This window comes from Astatotilapia calliptera, chromosome 7 (assembly GCF_964374335.1).
Source record: "Astatotilapia calliptera chromosome 7, fAstCal68.1, whole genome shotgun sequence".
NCBI lineage: Eukaryota > Metazoa > Chordata > Actinopteri > Cichliformes > Cichlidae > Astatotilapia > Astatotilapia calliptera.
Window position 1 is genome coordinate 95671 of NC_137428.1, and position 23530 is coordinate 119200.

Consider the following 23530-nt stretch of genomic DNA (forward strand, 5'->3'; position numbering starts at 1 on the left):
GGCTGCCCTTTATCACAGATTCTGTTCAAAATTTTTATGGACAAAGTTTCTAGGTTTAGCCAAGGGGCAGAAGGCTTTCACCTGATGGTCTAAAAATCTCATCTCTGCTTTTCGCGGATGATGTGGTTCTATTGGCTTCATCAGGTGATCGTCTCCAGCTCACACTGGAATGATTCACAGCTGAGTGTGAAGTGGTGGTAATGAAAATCAGCACCTCCAAGTCTGAGGCCATGGTCCTCAGCCGGAAGGGTTGGGGTGCCCACTCCAGGTCAGGGATGAGTTACTACCCCAAGTGGAGGAGTTTAACTATCCTGTGGTCTTGTTCACAAGTGATGAACAAGTGGGCATCTTCCGAAGGGTGGCGGGCCTCTCCCTTAGAGAGGTTCAGCCATCTGGCAGGGGCTCAGAGTAGGGATGCTGCTCTTCCACATCGACAGGAGCCAGTCTAGATGGTTCAAGCATCTGACAAGAATGCCTCCTGGGCGCCTCCTGGGTGATGTTCCATCAGGAGGAAGCTCAGGGGCAGACCCAGGACACGCTGGAGAAATTGTATCTCTTGGCTGACTTGGGAATGCCTTGCTGTTCCCCCGGATAAGCTGGAAGAGATAGCTGGGGAGAGAGGTCTGGGCTTCTCTGGGACACAAAGGATACACCGGACTCTCTTCAAATCCGGGGAAAAGGAAGACGCATTAGTGGGCCGCATTTGGAGCAGCCTTTGGTGTGCTGTGATATAGTCATCCCACAAATGTGGTCTCCAAAGGATGCAGCCCCTGAATTTGGAAACAGCTCAACTCATATGTTTCAGCTAATCAGATCGTCCTCTTTCCTCAGTGCATCTGTTGTTTATTTCCATCCAGCAGCAAACCAGCATACCTCTGGTCCCTGGTTACACCCTGCAAATCATTCCCCGTCAAAGGGCATCTCACCAGCCAGTAACCTGGACTGGCCTAGGATTGGTCAGAGTGTTTGAGGGGGTGGGGCTTAGATTTACTGTGGACAACCTCCATTCTTCGACTGATTACCAGCTGGCGATTTCCTATGAACCGGAGGTGAGGTGATTTTGAATGGTAAACTTCATTTAAATGTACATGTTTAATAAAATTGACGGAATTGTCTTTCTATAACTCATGTCAATTTATTATTTTCTCTAGTCTGCATCTGATTGGATGGCTATAGTCAGTATCGGCAAAGTGTCACCAGGCGATGGTGGCTGCAGCAGCAATCCAACAGGAAGTAAAACTGTGATTCTACCTGGAAACTCCAGGTGAGAATAAAAAAACAGGGCATCTATCCATGAATGTCACATGACTATTGTTATAATTTCACATCTGAATAGTGTTGTGGCAGATTTCTGATGTGATATGATTAAATATGTGATTAAATCATATCCTTACTAGTAAGATTACTATACACCAACGACCACCTTAACTCAAAAACACAACTACAACTACTTCAGGCATGACAGCCTGATTCTTTAATCAGTTGTCATCTGCATTCATTCGCTGATCGCTCTTGGGTGGTACAGGGTCTGCTCTGCAGTCGCTGAGTTGGAGCTTGGCACACCCTTGTTGGAGGAGGGTGCTCTTTTCACCCTTCACTCTCTCGTTCCAATGCAGCTGTAGGTTAAAAGGGCAGAGATCATCTGACACCCTGTTGTCTTCCTCAGTGTCTAATGCAGAGATCTTTAACCTTTATGGTTATTTCTGTGGTTCTGGAATCTTCTCATGATGACTAGTAGGGCCCCAAACCGCACGACCTTTGATCTCAACCACTGCCTGGGCTGTCAGCTGTGCTATGAATGATCCCTGCTTCTCGCTGGGTCTCTGAAGACTTCTGATCAGCACCCAGTCTCAATCTCAGTCTGGAGATTCCACCCTTGGGATGATTTCTTCCAGCAATACTCTGGCTACTGCACCTGTATCTCCTTACTAGGAGGAAAAATTTCTAACCATTTGGAAAACATGTCAACCATCATCAAACCACATTTTCCTTTTAGTTCAATGAAGTTCAACCCTTATCTAGGGCTGTTCGATATAACAATATATATCGAATGACGATATAAAAATGTCTATCGTTTCATTTTACGCTATTGTTTGTTTCGTGGTGTCACAAAATAAACTGTTTACTTCAATATTTTTTCATCGTTTTCATGGTGGCTGTAGTGGCTATATTAATTTCTTAAAGTTTTCTCTTTCTCTTATATTTAATATAACTACACTACGGACGGACAAGCGCCTGCTTTTATGCGTTGTCATTAGCAACAACGACGGCAAAACCATTGCGTGTCCCCTGGTTTAGTTTCCACATTAACCTTTCACAATAAAGTTCAAGATCCTGTTGAGACTTTTCAAAATAAACTCAATCACGTGAAAGAGTATGCAGAGTATTTACGGATGAGAAGCCAAAAAGAGCCGTCAGGTGCTAAAAGACTCAACGTTACAACAGGCTTTTCCCCGCAGCACGATGGGTAATAAATACTCACAAAGAAAACGGCGGCAATTACAACTTGTGTCTAAAAATGTATCGTTTCATGCATCGGTTAAAACACTCGACTCCAGGTACATGACGCCCACCTGGAAACACTTCACGCAAGTCAAGCTGCCCGAGATTCATAGAATATACAGAAAATATTAAATTATTGTGATTTATATCGTTATTGGGACGATAGATGTCTTATATCAGGATATGAGATTTTGGTCATATCGCACAGCCCTACCCTTATCTGAACATGTCTGTGCCCCATGTAGAGGTTTCATACCTATAAATGAACTGTTAATCCCACAAAAAGCCATGGAAAAATTATCATGAAAAAACTCAGAAAACATAGAGAACATTGTTTCATGTTAAACCTGGATTCCCTCCTTTTGACACATGGTCTCTCCCATGAGTCAACTCATCAGAACTAGGAGAATAACAACACAAAAGGGTAGTTAGATCATTTCTCAGACAACATCAGGGCTTCTCCTCCTGAGTAATTTCGCTCCAGCCCTTTAAACCCTGTGTTAGAGAATAAAATTTGTATTAATGTCATGTTAAGTAGGTCTAATTCTTGGCTCTGCCTGGAGCCTGCATCCACACCACGATTACCCAGAAACCAAAATCAGTGAGTAAATACAAACTTCACACTTGCAAACAACTGTAGGTTATAAGAGTAATAAGGCATCCCACACCACAGACACAAGTGTGCCTTGCGCAGTTTATTTCCCCAAATCATTAAAAACACTACTGTTGCCATAATTTGCCAAATGTGTTTATTCAAAGCTACTGTAGCCAGTGACCTTTCTTAAGTAATGTCACTCACTTGTTTTAAACACTGTGGGCTCAACACCTTAAAATGAAAAAAGATATGATAATGAGCCCCACACTAAGATGTTCTGTAATAACTGCAAAACCTGCTTCATTTCACTTATGTCTGCCTGTGTGATGCCAAAACCCTTAGAGAGGAAAAAAAACATTAGCCGGTGGTGTGTCCTCGCAGGTCGGGCCTAGATTAACAGATTCCAGAGGTGCTGCTGTAAATCATGTGGTCAACCCTCCTTTTCTGCGAAAGGAGTGATACTGATCTTAACACAGTATGTGTTTCACACTGAATATACATTTTCCCACTGTAACATTTAACATTTCCCAACACTACAATGTGGTACCATAACCAACAAGCAGCCAGTAAAACCACAGTTTCCTTCACACAAAAATCAGTAACACAGAAAAGTGCTATGTAAAGGATTAAGTCTGCAGGTTCCACACATATTAATGTGAACCCACAGGTCTCCCCCTCCTCTGGTCTCTGCCATCCTCCTGCTCCTGCAAAAACAAGAAAACAAAAAAAACCCCCACATACATCCACCCTTTTTTCACTGTTTGGGGTGGATTAGGCATTAGAAGTGACTAAGTGACATCATCAGTCCAGCCACAGTCCAGTCATATGCATTCATCTCAATCACATGCATTCATCCAGTCATATACATTCGTACAAATCATTGCTGATAGTGGAAAACTGCGCACGAATTTAAGTATCCATTGGCAGCAATATTACGTCATTCCAAAAATAAAAACAATTCTTTTTGCTTTTGAAATGAATTGAATCGCTACAATCCTTTTAAACACAGGACTTGCCATCTAATATGGTCCTAGGTAGGTGTATTTCTCCTAAGCCATTGTAATCTGGAGAATCTCACTTTGTATTTGCTCTCAGTAAAGTATTTTATAGCACTTTTACTTCCAATCTTGCTGCCTGCTTAAAGAGAGCTGATTATTAAATCATCAACACACAAAATATCACACCCAGAGGGGTGATACCTGGCAGGTTTTTTCCTAAGTGCACTGTTACAAAAATAAAACCCATATTGGGCCCAGTTTGTACGTGCAAAAAGAAAAAGAAAACAACCCAAACCTAACTGGCAGAATCAGTCTGGTACTAAAACAAAACCCCAAAATCTGCCAGAAAAATCACAGGAAACGTTTTGCCTTCAGGTGAAACAACATGCTGTAGGGATTAGAACCTGCCATGCAGTCACTGCTCCTGGCTTTACTTTAATTTATAACTGATGCTTACATGGTCTAAAATCAGACTTAAGAGTCACTGCCTTTGTTCATTTTCCCCACATCATATTTACTGGTTGCCCACAAGAGCTCCAGAATATCACACAATCCTGGAAAGTCTGGGGCCAACAAACATAGATCCACCTGCTAAATACACAGAGAAATCTCCCTCTTTTTTATTAGCAGCTGCACAGTTCACACAACACTAATGTTCACCATTAAACGCTTCCTAAACACTTCATATCAATGTTTTATCACTGGAATGTGAATTTCTTCCCCAGGTCACTCATTTGTCACTTTCACAGACCCAATCATTTCATTTAGCTTTTCTCCTTTTCTCCCCCTCCAAAAGTAAACGTGTAACATGTCATCATGTATTTCACAAAACAAGTTTGTTTTATGTATTCAGTGATGTGTATCTGGGTGCAAGTTTCACCCACACATCAGAAACAGGAAACTCAACCCTCTGCTACATCTTATTCACTTGTTTTATAATCCAGTCATCTTTCCCTGATCTAGTAACAAAAAATATTATCACAAAAGAGAATTTCCTTCATACAGTAAATTAATTGTGCTGCACCAATCAAGCAGAAAACATCTCACAATTTACTGTATCAACAACTAAATTTATTGTCTGATCACTGGTTGGTCAAACCAGAATCTTTTTTCCCTTCACAAAAGGTAAACTGTTGTCCTGCAACCCTAGAGAGTTAAATAATAAATAATTTCCCCCAGGGATCAATAAAGTATTCTGATTCTGATTCTGATTAATTGTCAGCAGTGGATACACTCAGCATTTGATAACAAGTGTCTGTTAAATTTACACTATTTTAACACTGATGAGAGATAACAAGCTGATCTTCATTGCATGTGTGTGTGTGTGTGTGTGTTAGTAGGCAGGTTCAATGCATGTGTGTGCAGTGGAGCTGCAGATTCAGCAGGGCTTTGTCCTTAAAGCTGCTTTTCCTTCACATTTCTCTGTGTGCGTTTGTGTGCATTTTATTTTTACCTTTGTTGCAATCCTACGGACTCTTTCTCAACCTCCACAAGACAGTCGGCCACAGTTTCCCAACACAATTTTCATGTGCTCTCACATTAACAACAACGGCCTTCATTTTTCCTCCATGCTCCCACTTCTCACAGCTTCTGTCTTTCTCCTGCATCTGCAGCAGTTCATGGTTGTGGTGTGTCAGAGGCCAGTGGGCCGTTCTTCGGCTTTGCCTTTTGTTTTTCACTCTTTTCAGTCTCTTCCTTTGCCATTTCAACTCCCAGTATGGCAAATGTGAAACTCAGACAGTCTTCTCAAGTCCATTCACACACAGTGATGTCGCTGGTGAACCTCTCAGCTTGTGATCAGGAGCGCATGCTTCCATCCACTATGGCATGTGTACATGCTGCTGAACCCTTTAAGGTTTAAGGTTTAGGGCAGTGTTGCTGTCTCTTCACCTTGTTGACTCTTGAAGTCGACGCCGTTGCTCTCGAACTGCATTTCGTCTTCAGGGAGAGATTGATTGTCTTCGAAGCATGTTCTTCAGGTTAAGATGTGCATAAAGTGAAGCTGTGAAATATTCAGCCAAAACATGGGCTGTATGCGGTTCCAATTACGTTGATCTATCATTTTACTCCGGCCGCTGTGCTTGTGGAGGGCGCTGATCCAGTTCCGTAGCAACCTGTACTAACACACTAAAACATTTATTTAATATCATTTTCATCACTGCTCATTAACACGTTCCCTCTCTTATTCTTCTGTCCACATTTTAACACATCTCTTTTATACACACACCCACAGCACTCCTCACACACACACACTTCTCTTCACTGCATTCCTCAGTTTCTACACACTTCATACTCCATGTATTCTTTCCCATATTTCTGAAACAAAAAAAATCATACAATCAAAACCTGGATTTGTCCAGACCACCTGAAGGGATGCCTCCTACAGCCTCACTGGCCGTACTGCTGGGCTCAGCTTTGTGGACAAGCGCGTTCACCGTCTGGCCTTTTCCTTCCGATGCAAAAGTGTTAAACACCATAAACTAAGGACAGAGTCCTTCCCACAACAGTCCTGAAATCAGGCGTCGTATTTCTGAGGTTTCCCTCCCAGTGGTCCATCTAAAACAAATAAACAGAAAACCCAACAACAGCAACAACAAAAAACTACAAACAATAAAAAACTCTTATCCCTGTCAACATATCTTTTGTTGAAATTTCCCAATTCTTTGAATCTTTGGGCTGAAGGAAGGACAGTACTCGGTGTATAAATGCTCAATCAACAATCATTTATTTCCATACAATTCAACACTTAAGAGCATTAAAACCATCATGATGGGGAGACCTGCCTGCAGAGGGTCACAGCAAGTCTCAAAATGGTGACGGGTTACTCAGCTTTTTATACCCTCTAGTGGCCCCCACCTAGTCGTAAAAGCCTAAACATTCACATTCTTTCTCTCTTACGGCGCCTAAGTTATGACCTCGGCTTCCTTATTTCTCTGCTCTCTGTAAGGTGGGGGTATGGAATGTGGTCTGTTTCTTCTATTATCTGCACAAGGTCCTCTGCACACAACATTCTCTTCATGATTCAGCAGTATGAAATGTCAAGAAACAGTGTAACACATTCAACAGTGTCGAGTAATACAGGTCAATCCAATAGATCTAATGATTTTCACACTCTTTTAAGTCAGAAGTAAAATGCAAACTAAAACTACATACTGATCACACACTCTATGTTAAAGGGTATAATATGATCTACAGCAGTATCATACTTCAACTACTTTGATTACATATATAAGGTAACATATGATAACAGAATAATATCACACTTTCCATCACACAACCATCTTCCACACACTTGGAGTTTTCAACCAGACAACGTGGAGGAATGCCTCCCACTGCTCCAGTAGCCATTTTTCTGAGCCCAGCTTCCTTTGTACGAACAAGGCCTTTCTGCCTTTTTTCACTGGTGCAAAAGTGCTAAACTGCCATACACTAGAATGCTCAAATTATTGAGCTTCTAAGATCCTGCACTTACTACCACAACAAGGTGCAATTTCTCACACTAGGATACCCAAATTCGTTGAGTTTCTAGGACCCTGAATCTACTTGTTGCAGTAATAAGTAACCAAGGCTTTTCCCATCTGTCTGGTTAAGAACCCTGCCCAAATCAAAGCAGCTAAATCATTTGCAGTCCGTCTCTTGGTTCATTAAAAAATTCCTGCATGTGTGAGTCGCTGAAGCACATCTTGTGGTTCCTTCTTTTTTTGAAAACAAAGGAATGGTGGGACTAAGGCAATTTTACCTCAGGAAATTCAAATTCAAATTTTATTTGTCACGTACACAGTCATACACAGTACGATATGTAGTGAAATGCTTGGACAACTGCTCATGACCTAAAGAAAACAAAAAAGGAAAAGGCTATGAATAAGATAGGAAATAAATATGAAAAATTAAAAAGGGTAAATTTAACTAGGAAGGAATAAAATATAAATTAATGTTAAAAATGAAATAACTGTACAACACAAATTAGAATGAAGGGTAAATTTAACTGGGAAAGAATAAGATAAAATATATAAATTAAAGTTGAAAATAAAATAACTGTACAACAAAATACACAGTATAGAACTATATAAGTATGTATGAAGAAATATAAATAAATATATACACAATAACAGCAGCATATACACAATGACAGCAGCGTGATTTAAGTGATGAAGTGAAAACAAAGTCCAGAAAGTCCAGTGTGTGTGTAAGAACCATATGTGTGGGTCAGTACTGTGTGGTGGTGTGATTGAGAGACCGTATCGCCTGCGGGAAGAAGCTCCTCCTCAGTCTCTCTGTGTTGGTCTTCAGGGAGCGGAATCGCTTTCCTGACCTCAGCAGAGAGAACAGTCTGTTGTTGGGATGGCTGAGGTCCTTCACGATCTTCCTGGCCTTGGTCCAGCACCGCCTGCTGTAGATTGAGTGCAGGTCAGGGAGCTCGGAGCGGATGGTGCGCTCAGCTGATCGCACAACCCTCTGTAGAGCTCGTCTGTCCTGCATGGTGCTGTTCCCGAACCAGGTTAAGATGTTTCCCGTCAGGATGCTCTCTATGGTGCACGAGTAAAAGTTCCTGAGCACCTTGGAGGGCAGTTGGAAGTCTCTCAAGCGTCTGAGGTGGTAGAGACGCTGACGGGCCTTTTTCACCATGGAGTTGATGTGACAGGACCATGACAGGTCCTGCGTGATGTGAACTCCGAGGTATTTGAAGCTGTCCACTCTCTCCACTGGGCACTCGTTGATGACGGGGGTCTGGTAGTTCCTCTCCTGCTTAGTGCTGAAGTCCACTATCAGCTCCTTTGTCTTACTGACGTTTAGAAGGAGGTTGTTCCTCTGGCACCAGTTCTCCAGATTCCTAATCTCCTTCAGGTAGGCCGTCTCGTTGTTATCAGAGATCAGGCCCACCACGACGGTGTCGTCAGCAAACTTGATGATGGTGGTGGAGCTGGTAGTGGCCACACAGTCATATGTGTACAAAGAGTACAGCAGGGGGCTCAGAACACACCCCTGGGGGGCTCCAGTGCTGAGAGTGGTGGAGGCTGAGACATGTCCGCCCATCCTTACTGCCTGTGGTCTGCCAGTTAGGAAGTTGGAGATCCACTGACACATAGATGAGCTGAGTCCCAGATGCTCCAGCTTGGTGGTGAGTGTGGAGGGAATTATGGTGTTAAATGCAGAGCTGTAGTCTATGAAGAGCATTTTAACATAATTCCCCCTTCTAGTGTCCAAGTGAGTGAGTGATGTGTGGAGGAGATGAGAGATGGCATCGTCTGTGGAACGATTTGGACGGTAAGCGAACTGTAGTGGGTCCAGTGTGTCTGGTAGTGAAGAAATGATGAAGTCTCTGACCAGGCGTTCAAAGCACTTCATCACTACTGAGGTGAGGGCTACAGGGCGATAGTCATTGAGAGAAGCAGGGTGGGGTTTCTTCGGGACAGGAACAATGATGGACTCTTTGAAGCATGTGGGGATCACCGACTGAGATAAAGAGATGTTGAATATCTCAGTGAACACAGGAGCTAGCTGGTATGCGCAGTCTCTTAGGATACGACCTGGGATGCCGTCTGGTCCTGCTGCTGATGGCCAGTCACTGTGTGCCCGTAGTTCAGCGAAACTCACCGGAGGAATCCTGCCTGACAACGGCAAATTGTTATGGAAAATTTAACAATTACCTGCAAAACACCCAGTGAGCTTGATTTGAAGTGGGTTTAATAAACACATTGCAATATGGAGAGAGCATCCCAGTGAAACACCAGGACCATCTCTGAATTGTGGCCACCGCCCTTACATCATATATACAGAGACACAGACAAAGAACATTCACAAACTCTTACATGTTGGCCCCTCTCACGTGGAGCAATACCTCCTCCCTCAGAGAGAATTATGACCTTGTTTTCTGCTTTGGCGTCACCTAAGGATTTACATCCCTGATAAGCAGGACTCCCACTATCTGTTTAACGGCCTCACTGTGTTTACGTTCCACATGCATGTAAACTATGGAGAAGGAGTGCTCTTACTATAGTAAAGTGAGAAAGTGATTGTCATGTTTCGGCTGTGTGGCAGGCAGGAGAGGACCCAAACGCAAACTCACGGGGACAGAACTTGAACTCAAAAGCACAGCTTTAATTGCTGGAAAAATAGAACACAGGCAATACAAAACTAAACTGGGAAAGCTAATCATAAAGTATACCAGGAAACACGGAGAGCATCACACACAGCATGAGGGAATTTACGACACTGACAAAGAGAAACACAGGGCTTAAATACACAGAGGGATAACGAGGGAATGAGACACAGTAGGAGAGCACAGCTGGGAGTAATCAGGCTGGACGAGACGAGCAAAGCAGGACACATTCACATAAGACACGGACCATCAAAGTAAAACAGGAAGTATCATACAGAGACGCAAGCTTGGCACAGTGGAGAAAGCAACTAAGAAACAGAGACATAAACCATAAGGCAGAGGACTCTAAGAACCGAGGGACAGAGGGGAACTCAAACATGCCGACACAGACTTACACAGAACAGAGGGGACACAGAGAAACATGAAGGGCAAGGGATCGAAACTAGAAACCATAGAATAACTCACACAAGTACAATATTACAAACATCACAAGGAACTAAAAATGCTGGGTCAAGGGACCCAGGACCGTGACAGTGATATTACTATAAATAATGTGATATGATTAAATATGTGATTAATACATGAGAAAAGAAATCTGCCACAACACTATTCAGATGTGAAATTAAGCAGGTTCTTTGAAACTAGCAAATTGTACAGGATATTGCAAAGAAAGGCGTCTGGACTTCTTTAAGTTACTTGAAGACGTTTCACCTCTCATCCGTCTTCAAGTAACTTAAAGAAGTCCAGACGCCTTTCTTTGCAAGCTCCTTTGACTACGATGACCTGGATGACTGAGAACCTTCACAGACATACAGGATATTGTACAGTGTCTGTGTGAGTTGTTAATAGAGGCCATGATCAGGTGGCCTGTGGGTGACATCATGTTTGTGGCTGAGGCAGCAGGCTCTGTGTGCATATCAGTGACAGGGCGTAGCTGCATGTGTGTGATGATTTAATAAACTTTGCAGCACTTTGTTGTCAGTCCTAGTGCAGCTTGTGAACCATACCAGGATGTACTGAGAGAGGACTCTCAACAGAACATCTATAAAACGACAGCAGACAGCCAGCAGCTACAGCTAACGCACATGAGCCAAATGTTGTGCCTTTGTACTCCTGGTTCCACGTACAGAGACATTCTTACACATTTGTACTTATGTGAGCTCCAAGGTTCTCTGAAGCCTTAATAGTGTACTTGTGTCAGAGATTGTGTCTCAGTAGCAGCAGTTTTTGTTTGTTTTTTCTTTTTGTTTTTCCAGACGAGGTATTCTGGACTCTTTGCTCTGTCTAAATGCTGGAGGTCAATATTTTGTGGATATCACCTTTTATAAACAGCCCAGATCTGATAGTTCACACATCCTAATTGACTCGGTAAGGAGGTCTTCATCTATTCAGATAAAGTGATTGACATATTCCCTGAAATCCTCCTACTAACAGTAACTGTCCAATCATAGCTGAGGAGATAAATAAATTTGGGAAGATTGCATGGTTTCAATTTTCAATTTTTCTCTTCAAAATTAAATGATGGGATGTGTCTACATGAGGTGATTTCTACATGTTTAATCATGCCCCCCTTTTTTCAGATTAGTCTTTTTAATAGAATTGGGTCAGTCCAAAATTTCTGCTCCCAGAGCGACCTCGACACTTTTCACCAGTTTCACTGTACTGGATTGGCTGTCAAGCCTGGCCCTCAGGAGTCGCTACCTGAAGTCTGCGAGGGACTCATCGTGAGCCTTTCAGCACAAATCCACAATGGAGCTGTCCGTAAGTAGTTGGACTGAGATGATCCAGGACTGAGACAATGGAAAAGATGAGTGTTTCATATGTTTATATCTGCGTTTTACCTGTGGTCAGTTTGCAGGTGTAATGTTATTGGCTCTACTGGACCATCCTGCAGTAAACTGGGTGGGTTTTGTGACTGTAAGGCCAATGTGATTGGTCGTTGCTGCGATGCCTGTGCCCCAATGACGTTTGGCTTTGGACCTGAAGGCTGCAAACGTAAGAAACCCAAACCAGAGGGGAAACACTGCCTTTCGTTTTCTCTCTGAGCGTCTGACAGTTGATTCACAATGAATTCTCACCTTTTTGTAGGATGTAATTGTGACCCCCATGGCTCTGTGTCAGAGCTGTGCGATCAGGTCAGTGGTCAGTGTGCATGCCGTTCAGAGATTACGGGTCAGCGCTGCAAACGCTGTCAGATGGGATTCTGGGGATTCCCTTCATGTCGATCGTGTGAATGTAATGGGCTATCAGAGGTGTGTGATGGATTTACCGGAGACTGTCTGAACTGCAGGGAGCACACTACTGGACCCAGCTGTGAAAGGTTAGTCACTGACAAACAATGGACTGTGAGGTCAGGTCCTTAATCATTAATATGCAAAATTATCATGATCAATGGCCATGAGTACCATTCACAGAGAGTTCGGGAATGGCTGCAATCACAGCATTGTAAGATGGTGACAGATGTACCCTTAGGCCCTCTCCTCGACTCAGAGATGTAGTACATACTATACTCCATAATGATGAAGAACAGAGAGAATTAGACAAAGGGCTGGGTTTTCAGTTTTCAGCTATGCAGCTTTTATCTGCAAGTAGATGCAATTTCAAAAAAGGAACCTTTGTTTACTGTAACTCAGCTGGGTTTTTTTCAGCTGAAAATTTCCCTCTGAAAATGTCTTTGCTACGTCTCTGAGTAAATTTATATAAATTAGATTTACTCAGGAAATAAGTGTGCCAGTACTTACTGCTGAGGGTCGGTACCTGTTCAGGTAATCATGATAAACCTATTTTGATGCAGGTGTGTTGAGGGTTACTATGGTGACCCAATCTCCAGACAGGCCTGTCAGCCATGTTTGTGTCCAGATGTTCTGAGCAGTGGACGATTCTTCGCCACTTCCTGTCAGCATGACCCACAGTCCCTCAGGCTCATCTGTAAGTGCCAGGAGGGGCACACAGGTAAGAGCCAGTATGTTTGCATTACTTACTTTTACCTTCTTTACATAAAAGAGGCAACCAGACAGACAGACAGCAGCGATGCTAAGAGTCAGTGTTTATCAGCAGATTTTTGGAAAGACACATAAAATATATCACTCTCCATTTCCCTTTTAGGTGTAAGCTGTGACAGCTGCAGCCCTGGTTTCTATGGTGATCTGACATTGCCAGGTGCAGTCTGTAAAGAGTGTCCCTGCAACAACAACATCGACCCTGATGATCCCAACTCATGTAACAGCACAACAGGAGAGTGTCTACACTGCCTTCACAACACAATTGGCCTGCACTGCCAACACTGCAAACCTGGCTACCATGGCAACGCCTTAACCCAGGACTGCAAAGGTGACAACAAAACATAGAAACTTCATCTATCATCCTTTCATCCGCTTACATGTATGCAAAACCTCATCGGGGCACCAAGTATTCCTGTGTCCTCTAATGTGTCCCTTTTTTGGTGGAACCCACAGTCTTCACCCAGCTGGACACCCAACCCACTAAACCTCCACTGAGAGGCAACTTAAACATGTCTTGATCAGGTGCCTGAGCTACCTTAACTTTCAGTGTAAAGGAGCGCTGGTTCTTGAGTGTCTGTAAGGCTGAGTGAATTGAAAACTTTAAATTCAATCTTGACTAGGGATTCGAATTGATAAGAATTTAGCAGTTTCAGTTCTATTATTGATATCACTTATCAATTCAATTCCTTCCCTTATCAGTTCTCACTGGCTCCACTTTGAGAGTCACCACCATCAATAATCAGCATATCAAAGAAATTACACTCATGCACATTCACTGCATGCTGCGGGTCACATGTTTGTGCATGTTGGAGGTGCTTCCCTCTGTTGTGATCAGTGTTGGTGTCGTCACTCAACAAAGTAATTATTACACATATTACACAGAGCAATTTTCTTCAAAGTATTGCAGTATGTTACTTAATTACACCCAGAAGAAAGACATTCGTTGGTCTACTTGTTACGTTACTTTCATGTTACTCTGTAAAAATATCTGAAATGCACTGCTTCATAATCACCATTTAATAATATGAACCTGAGGCCACAGCCCCACACACTAAAACAGATCTCTACCCTAATAGAATAGAGTAGAATCCTTTTTTTTTTCTATACACATGTACAATCTCCTACTCAGTGCAGACATTTGGGAAAATAAAAGCCCAGTTCTGCACCACTATAAACATACAAATGGTATTAAAAAAAATATATACTATTGGAAAAATAATATGTTGGATCTAAGTTTCTCTGGTCCCCTCCCCAATCAGACCAGGAGTGACATGTTTAGCCGCATGTTCTCCTTAAATTGCTGGCTGTCTGAGTGGTGTCCCAGAAACGATGTGGGCTTCATAGATAATTGGCAAACCTTCTGGAGGAAACCTGGTCTTGTTAGGAGAGACGGCATCCATCCCACTTTAGATAGAGCAGCTCTCATTTCTAGAAATATGGACAAATTTATTAAACCCCCCAAAATATGACTATCCAGAGTTGGGACCAGGAAGCAGAGTTGCAGTCTTACACGCCTCTCTGCAGCTTCTCTCCTCCTGCTACCCCCCCAAAAACCCATCTCCATAGAGACTGTGTCAGCTCCCAAACAGACAAAAAACAAACTAAAAACCAGCAACAAACAACTTAAACATAAACAATCACAAAGAAAGAACAATACAGTATCCACATCTGAACAAAAGAGTAAAACAGTGAAATGTGGATTATTAAACATTAGGTCTCTCTCCTCCAAGTCTCTGTTAGTACATGACTTAATAATTGATCAACAAATCGATTTACTCTGCCTTACAGAAACCTGGTTGCAGCAGGATGATTATGTTAGTTTAAATGAATCAACACCCCCGAGTCATTCTAACTACCAGAAATCTCGAAGCACAGGCCGAGGGGGAGGTGTGGCAGCAATTTTTCACACCAGCCTGTTAATCAACCAAAGACCAAGACAGACTTTTAATTTATTTGAAAGCCTGATGCTTATCCTTGTCCACATCAGATGTAAAAAGGCCAGTCTTGTTCGTTATCATCTATCGTCTACCTGATTTCTCAGACTTTTTATCTGATTTAGTGCTCAGCTCAGATAAAATAATTAATCAAATCAAAATTAAATCACTTTTATTGTCACATCACATGTACTGGTACAGCTCTCTGAAGAGCTTTGCAGTTGTAAGCGGTGCTGTTGCCGTACCAGGTGGTGATGCATCCAGTGAGGATGCTCTCAATGGCACAGCAGTAGATGGTCCTGAGGATGCGGGGGCTCGTGCCGAATCTTTTCAGTCTCCTGAGAAAGAAGAGACGCTGCTGGACCTTCTTCACTGTTTTGTACTGACCATGTGAGATCCTCTGCCAGGTGTACACCTTGGAAGCGGAAGCTGCTCACTCTCGCCACAGTTGATGGTGGTGGGGGTGTGTGCTTCTCTGCACCTCTGGAAGTCCACTATCAACTCCTTTGTCTTTGCGACGTTGAGGGTGAAATGGTTGTCTCGACACCAGTGGGTCAGGGCACTGGTTAGCGCACCTTTGGTGATAAGACCCACCACTGTAGTGTCATCCGCAAACTTCACAATGATGCTGGAGTTGCTAGTGGCCGTGCAGTCATAGATGTAGAGTGAGTACAGGAGAGGGCTCAGTACACACCCCTGTGGAGCACCTGAGTTCATTATGATGGGGGATGAGGTGAAGCTGCCAATCTGACCACTTGGCGTCTCAGACAGGAAGTGAAGGATACAGCAGCAGAGGGAGCTGTTCAATCCTAGATCCTGCTGTTTCCTGTCCAGCTTCGAGGGAACAATGGTATTGAATGCTGAGCTGTAATCTACAAACAGCATTCTCACATACGTGTCCCTCTTCTCCAGGTGTGACAGGGCAGTATGTAGTGTGAGGGCTATGGCATCATCAATGGACCTGTTGTGGCAGTATCTGAATTGTAGAGGGTCCAGTCAGTTGGATAGTGCAGAGCGGATGAAGTCCCTGAACAGCCTCTCGAAACATTTGCTCATGATGATGATGCAACTGGTGTCTTGGTGCAAAATCAACAATCTTGTTCTCAGTACTTCAAAAACCAAAGAACTTATAATTGACTTTAGAAAGAAAAAGACAGAGTTTTCACCCCTAACTATAAAGGGAGACTGTGTGGAGACGGTGACGGACTTTCGTTTTTTGGGAGTCCACATGGAGGAGAACTTGTCCTGGAGTATAAATACCTCTGAGCTACTGAAGAAGGTCCAAAACAGAACTGTACTTCCTGAGAATTCTCAGGAAGAATAATATCACACAGAAACTGATGGTGTCCTTCTATAGCACTACCATTGAGAGTGTAACCCTGACTCGACCCAAAAGATAACTGGTTGCCCTCTCCCTATGGTGAAGGATTTACATTTCAATTCAATTCAGTGATGTGGGTCAGGGCTACCGGTTGCCAGTTGTTCAGTGATGAGATGGTGGAGGATTTGGGCACAGAATGATGGTGGCCATTTTGAAGCAGGCTGGGACTACAGACAGAGTCCAAACAGGCACAGTTTTGGTGAGCGGCCACGTGGCCAACAGCTGAGCCAAAACAGTTCTGCTGGGCGGCTGTGTGGCCAGCAGCTGAGGCGAATGAGCAGGTCCGGAGGCCGACCACGTGGAAGGCATTGGTGGCAGCTGAGCAGGTCCGGAGGCCGGCCACGCGGAAGGCAGTAGTGGCAGCTGAGTAGGTCCGGAGGCCGGCCACGTGGAAGGCAGTAGTGGCAGCTGAGCAGGTCTGGAGGCCGGCCACATGGAAGGCAGTGGTGGCAGCTGAGCAGGTCTGGAAGCCGGCCACATGGAAGGCAGTGGCGGCAGCTGAGTAGGTCAGGAGGCCGGCCACGTGGAAGGCAGTAGTGGCAGCTGAGTAGGTCCGGAGGCCGGCCACGTGGAAGGCAGTAGTGGCAGCTGAGCAGGTCTGGAGGCCGGCCACGTGGAAGGCAGTGGTGGCAGCTGAGCAGGTCTGGAGGCCGGCCACGTGGAAGGCAGTGGCGGCAGCTGAGTAGGTCAGGAGGCCGGACACGTGGAAGGCAGTGGCGGCAGTTGAGCAGGTCCAGAGGCCGGCCACACCGGTGACAAGGTCCAGTCAGCGGCCTGGAAGGTGGTCGCTGATGCCAAATCCAACGTGTATGAGGAGGCTGCGGCGGAGCAGCAGCTGCAGACGACACCATGGGAGCCGGCGGAGGAGCAGTTGCAGGCAATAGCGTGGGAGCCTCTGGCTGGAGGCAGGCAGGGCCAGCGGGTGCAGAAACCTGGGCTAGTAAATCTGGTGCTTGAGCCGGAAACAGATCAGCTAGCCTGACCAGGGATAGTGCTAGTGCGTGAAAGGCTGGATCAGGAGGTGGATGAAGTGGTAGACTGACAGGTGGAGAGGCTAGCTCTTCCGAGCCTCTAGGGAGGTCAGACTGGGTTCTAGCTGCCCTCAGCCTGGGCGCTGGGACAGGCACGGGAGGTGGTTGGACATCAGTCACACCCACCCGAGGAACATGAACAGGTGCAGGAGCGGACTGGGTCACAGCTGCCCTCAGCCTGGGCGCTGGCACAGGTGTGGGTGTTGGCTAACTGATAGAGGTGGAAATAATGACAGGGTGAGTGATACTGGCAGGTTTAGGTGCATGAATATTTTTAAGAGTGGCCTGGGCTGATGAAACCGGAACAGGCTGACAGGTAGGTGAAGAAGCCGGCTTAGATAAAACAGTCTTAGAATAAGCAGACCTAGGGTTTGCAAACAGTCACTGGAACTCACCACCGGGAGTTCCTCAAAATAGTCCATTTTATGGTGGCGTTTGCGCCGCTTTCTCCGGGAAGAGGAAGCGGGCAGGGTAAACAGCTGAGCCTCTGGCACGGGAGCCTCCATTGAGCGGAGGTGGGAGACGGAGCCGCTGTGCCGTGGCGAGGCGGAGAGTCTGGTGAGTGAAGCAGCCGACTTGCCCGTCGGCTGCCTCCCTCGAGGAGCAGAGCAGTGAGGGAGTGAGCAGCTGAAGCTTGGCCAGTGACACCCACTCTCCGCGGTGAATGCTTTGATGCAGGAGAGGCAGCAGGCGAAAGAACACGGCGTCCCCGAGGCCTGCCCAGAGCCAGACGAGTCCCTGCAAAGACGTGCTCTCTCTCCACGAAGAGCCGCTGTTTTCCCCTAATCTCCTCCGTCCAGTGAAGGAGCGCTGGCTCCTGCCGCTCGAAAAGTTCAGAGTCCCCTGGGTCCACAAGGCGGGGTCGTGTCATTCTGTCAGTGGTTGCAGTGTGGGTGAAGAAAGGAGGACCCAAACGCTGGACTCACAGGTAGGTGAGAACATCTTATACATACATACAGTTTACAAGACACTGCAGAGGGTCGTGAAAACTGCCCAGCGCATCGCCGGAGCACCACTTCCTGCCATAAAAGACATCTACAGGAAGCGGTGTCTGAAAAGGGCTGGGAAAATCATCAAAGACCCCAGTCACCCATCACATGGACTCTTCACCCTCCTGCCCTCTGGGAGGCGCCACAGGAGCCTCCGGACTAAGACCACCAGGTACCGGAACAGCTTCTTCCCCACAGCTGTCAGACTCCTGAACTCTGCCTCCTGACATCTGACCCACGTTAAACTCATGGACTGAACATACACACACCCACAATGGACAACTGTACCCTCAAACACATAATAATAACATGGACTGAACCACCACTCACAACCACTAGCACTTTATATAGCCTCTGTAGAAACTATCTACACCCTCACTTATCTTAACTGCACTACTGTATAGCTCTGTGTAAATAATCATTCTGTACATTTGATAATCTTTAATCCTACAACTGTTTACAACTTGCATAGTTCCCATTTCTGTATAGCTGTATATCTCAGATTCTGTAAAGTTATTTATTTCATATTCTGTATAGTTTTTCATATTTATATCCTGTTCATATCCTGTACATAGCTTGTACTCACTACAGCCTGTACATACTTATAGTTAGAGAATACTCACAACATACTTCATACCGTGTACATTATAACATACCATAATAGACCCATTTCTGTAATATACTTACATATCTATACTATTGCTAATATATATTGTAATATATCTATATCACTAACTACAACAAGTGAAGTCTTAATTTAGGTTTTTTGTTATTCCAAATAAATATATCAAAGATACTGTTTAACTTATCAAAGAATTCTTTTGGAAAAGGCAGAGGAAGTGACTGGAACAGATATAAACATTTTGGTAATATGTTCATTTTTATAATGTTTCTATGGCCATTCACTGATATGGCCATTGTCATTCATTTATTTAGAGATTCCTCCACTTCACTAATCAAGGGTCATAGTTTGTTGCTACAATGGTGTCAATGTCTGGGGTGATTTTAACTCCAAGATACACAAATCCTTTTTGCATTAATAAGCGAGGTTTGTATAATAGGATTTAGCCTTTCATCCTTGTTCAGAAATAGGATGGAGGATTTTGAATCATTATAGCCAGAAATAACTCCATTAGTTGCATTAATTTTGGTATACTAATGGAGAGCCTAGTCAAAAAAATCTATCAGGTCATCAGCATAAAGGGCCAATCTATGCTCTTGATCTCCTAACTGGAAAACAAATATGTCAGTTCTCATTCTAACATCATCGCCAGCTAAGAAAAATAGCATTGGAGATAACGGGCACCCCTGGCGTGTGGAACGCTCCAATGTGATAGGGTTAGAAACTTGTTATCTGTTAAAACATTAGCTTTGGGATTTGTATACAAACGTTTAACCCATTTGAGAAAAGTGTTTCCAAATCTATATTTTGGAAGAACATTAAATAAATATGACTCCTGTATTCTGTCAAAGGCCTGACGAGCATCAAGTGATAATAATGCTGTATCTTTAGCATCAAATTTCTCATGAATTATAATCAAAATCCTTCTTATGTTGTGAAACCCTTGACGTTTTAGTACAAAGCCATTTTGATCATCATGAACTAAATGTGCGATACAGGAGTCTAATCGTCTTGCTAAAACTTTACAAAGTATTTTAGTGTCAACCACCATTAGTCTAAATGATGAACTCTCTGCAGGGGCTTACCAGGTTTCAGTAGCAAAGTAATCATTACCTGTTCCAGAGTAGGTGGGAGAGTTTCATTTACGCTTCTTCAGGGTAAAAAGAGGAAATGTTAATTTTTCTTGGAAATTTTTACAAAATTCAACCGGAAAGCCATCTGGCCCAGGTGCCTTACCACTGTTAATGCTTTGATAGCCTGTGATATCTCTTCAATAGACGTCCGTCTAACTCCTGCTTTGTGTTTTCCATTAGTGTCTGGAACTGATTTTGATCTAAGAATACGTCCTGTTCTTCTGAGGCATAAGCACATTCTGATTTATACAAATTTTCATACAATTCTCTAAAGCTGTCATTAATTTCCAATGGATCTACTGTTACATACCCTGAAGAGGTCTTTATACTATTAATTGCTCCTTCACTCTGCATTTTCTTAATTCTCCATGCCAAAAGTCTACCTGCTTTCTCTCCTTGGTCATAATAAGATTGCTTCAGCCACATTAGACTTTTTGCTGCAGGGATTATTGTATTGTTTTAGGGTCTACCTTACAATGTAAACGCCTTGAGGCGACTGTTGTTGTGAATTGGCGCTATATAAATAAAATTGAATTGAATTGAAATATGGAGACCAGCACAAAGAGACTTCAAAGCAGTCGTCATGGTGATCCCACTGTAGAAGCATGAACAGGTAGAGGCTGCAGCCTGACTGCAGCAAGTTTTTTACTTGTTGTTCAGGCTCTGGCTGCTGGGCTGAGGTCTGCATTTACTCAGCTTTAGCATCACTCTGGGTTCTTGGCTAGCTTAGCATTAGCATGCCATCTGTGAAGGTGCTTGCAAAGAGCTGAAGTTGTGTTAGCAGAATAATGCAGCTGTTTCTGTTCTGGAGCAGTCTCCACTTTACCATAAAATATCCATATTCATGCTGTAGGCTGTGCCACTATTTTCCTTCTCCTGCACACAAACTGAAATTAGCTGATTGTCCAAGTGCAAGCAGAACCGATAAGTGTGATCGATAGGCAAAGCATTTTTCCCCTTTTTCTTAAGGACATGACTTCATGATATCAGGTACTGTTTATCTGCTGTTGATATCGTTTTAGGCCTCACACTTCTTCTTTAGGCCTTCACTTTTCCATTGTCCTCAGTTTTTTTTTTTACAAAGGCACGCTGCTCACAATGCCAAAATGTGCAAACTTTTCAGCTAACAGGTCTGCGAGAATAAACTTGCTGGTGCAAAAGTACTATTTCATGCTGTCAAAATGTGTTGTTTTTTTCAATTAAAGCTGTGAAAATGCTAAGGAATGTGTTATGTATTTTTATGACAGGCTGCTAGTAGCAAAGTATCTAAAGATCCTGTTTAAAACCTGATTCTTACTATAACCATTTTAAAGTTAAACTGCAGTTTTGAAAGAGGGATGAATGCTTCCATCATCAATAATCTTCTTGCATAAATTTTCTTCTTTATTGCTCCATCTATACTGTATACCCTGTATTTCTTTTCTATATTTCACAATGGTCTGACAAACACTAAAATAAAAGTATTTTCCAGAATGCTCCTGTGATCGACGGGGGACTCAGGAGACTCGGTGTCCTCTGGGGAGACCCTGTTTCTGTGATCCCAGGACAGGACAGTGTCCCTGTAGGACAGGTGTGATAGGTAAACTCTGTGATGAATGTGAGGACAGATACTGGAATCTGAACATAGCCTCGGGATGTCAGCCCTGCAGCTGTGACCTCATCAAATCTATCTCCAACATCTGTGACAAGGCAAGAGCTCCACAGCCACAGACAGTGTCGGCGTGTGACCACAGGGTTCAGTTTTCATTTATCATTTAGGGTGTGAGACTGTCACTCTGCTACTCCTCTCACCTCAGAAAAACAGCCTTGTGTGTTTGTGTGTCCATTTCAAGGTTGTTTTTATTTCAAATAAAAAACAAAATTATAAATAATCACCTGCAGTAGATGCTGATGGTTAAACTTTGAATGAATGTGCTGTGACATATTCAGGTAACTGGACATTGTCCATGCCATCCTGAGTTTGGAGGAAGGCACTGTGATGAATGCAGAGAAAATCATTTTAGGAATCCAGACCTGCAGTGTATCTGTGAGTAATATTTCAATGTTTCCTTTAAGTGGACAATTCTTCTTTTCTTTTCTGACATATGTCTCCAGTGGTGTTTATTCATATAAATCATTCCAAAGTTTCAAATATTGAGGGCAGTGAACCAAAAACCAAAAAAAGGGTGCAGACTGTTCTGAAGACTCATTTTATCACACTTTTTATACTCTTTGATCTGCTTGATGTCGCAGGATGGGGATATTCTTATATGGTCACTGAAAGAGCTGCACTCAAAGCACAACATCCACATCTACCACTTCTGTCTTATTTGGAAACTTTGCACTGTTCCAGGAAGAACGCAGGTCAAAGACAGGGTGTGGAAGAGAACCAGACATTAATATTAACTAATAATTAAATGCAGACAGGTGTGTAAATACATTGGTGCATCCTGAGAATCCCCCAGCAGCCTAGACAACTGATCCAACCCTATCTATATGCTTTAGAACAAAGGAAAGTTTGAAGCCTAATCTTAAAAGTAGAGATAGTGTCTGTCTCCTGAATCCAAACTGGAAGCTGGTTCCACAGAAGAGGGGCCTGAAAACTGAAGGCTCCGCCTCCCATTCTACTTTTAAGGCATAGACACACTGATTTATTGAGTTTACAGTTTATTGGGGGAAAGTGTATTCTAAGTAGCAGCAGCGCAGGTCCACTTTAACCTTTTCTAAATCCCCCTTGTTTTCATGCGAAGATACCATGTTTTATCTTGTTTTCAGCTTGTGACTGCAATCTGGAGGGAACCAAACAACCATCATGTGACCCTGAGACTGGCAAGTGCATCTGTCGGGCGGGTGTAAGCGGTATATTCTGTGATGAGTGCACGCCCGGCTTCAATACATTATTCCCAGCCTGTGAACCGTGCCATCCCTGCAACGCACTCTGGACTCAAATTGTCACTGATGTCCAGCGAGCTGCCCAGAAAATGAGGACCCTTATCCCTCATAACAATGTACAGCCCACAGATAACCAGCACCTGCAGGAGATGATTAACATGCACTCTATGCTGGACAGCCTGGCCAACCTGAGAGTAATCTCCCCACCAAGCGTGGAGAAACTGGAGAAAATGTCTTTGAAGGTTAGGTAAGGCATGAGAGGATGAACTTAAAAGGAACTCCACTAATGCTAAATGTAAAAATATACAGTATACTGGAAAACTCTTGAGTCATCCCTCATTTCTTTATATTTTGCTTCCAAGGAGCCAGACT

At 43.7% G+C, this 23530-nt stretch overlaps 1 protein-coding gene across 2 annotated transcripts in view; it reads left to right on the forward strand.

The window, feature by feature from the left end:
- Positions 1–23530, forward strand: part of lamb4 (laminin, beta 4) — a 90424-nt gene that overhangs the window by 45758 nt on the left and 21136 nt on the right. For both annotated transcript variants that reach the window (XM_080304022.1, XM_026172277.2), the window contains 11 exons: positions 858–1049; positions 1152–1264; positions 11452–11563; positions 11776–11956; positions 12047–12190; positions 12284–12515; positions 12990–13147; positions 13301–13525; positions 21759–21976; positions 22217–22313; positions 23042–23405. In XM_080304022.1, the coding sequence (XP_080160148.1) occupies positions 858–1049; positions 1152–1264; positions 11452–11563; positions 11776–11956; positions 12047–12190; positions 12284–12515; positions 12990–13147; positions 13301–13525; positions 21759–21976; positions 22217–22313; positions 23042–23405 (2036 nt within the window). The remainder of the gene's footprint in view (positions 1–857; positions 1050–1151; positions 1265–11451; positions 11564–11775; positions 11957–12046; positions 12191–12283; positions 12516–12989; positions 13148–13300; positions 13526–21758; positions 21977–22216; positions 22314–23041; positions 23406–23530) is intronic.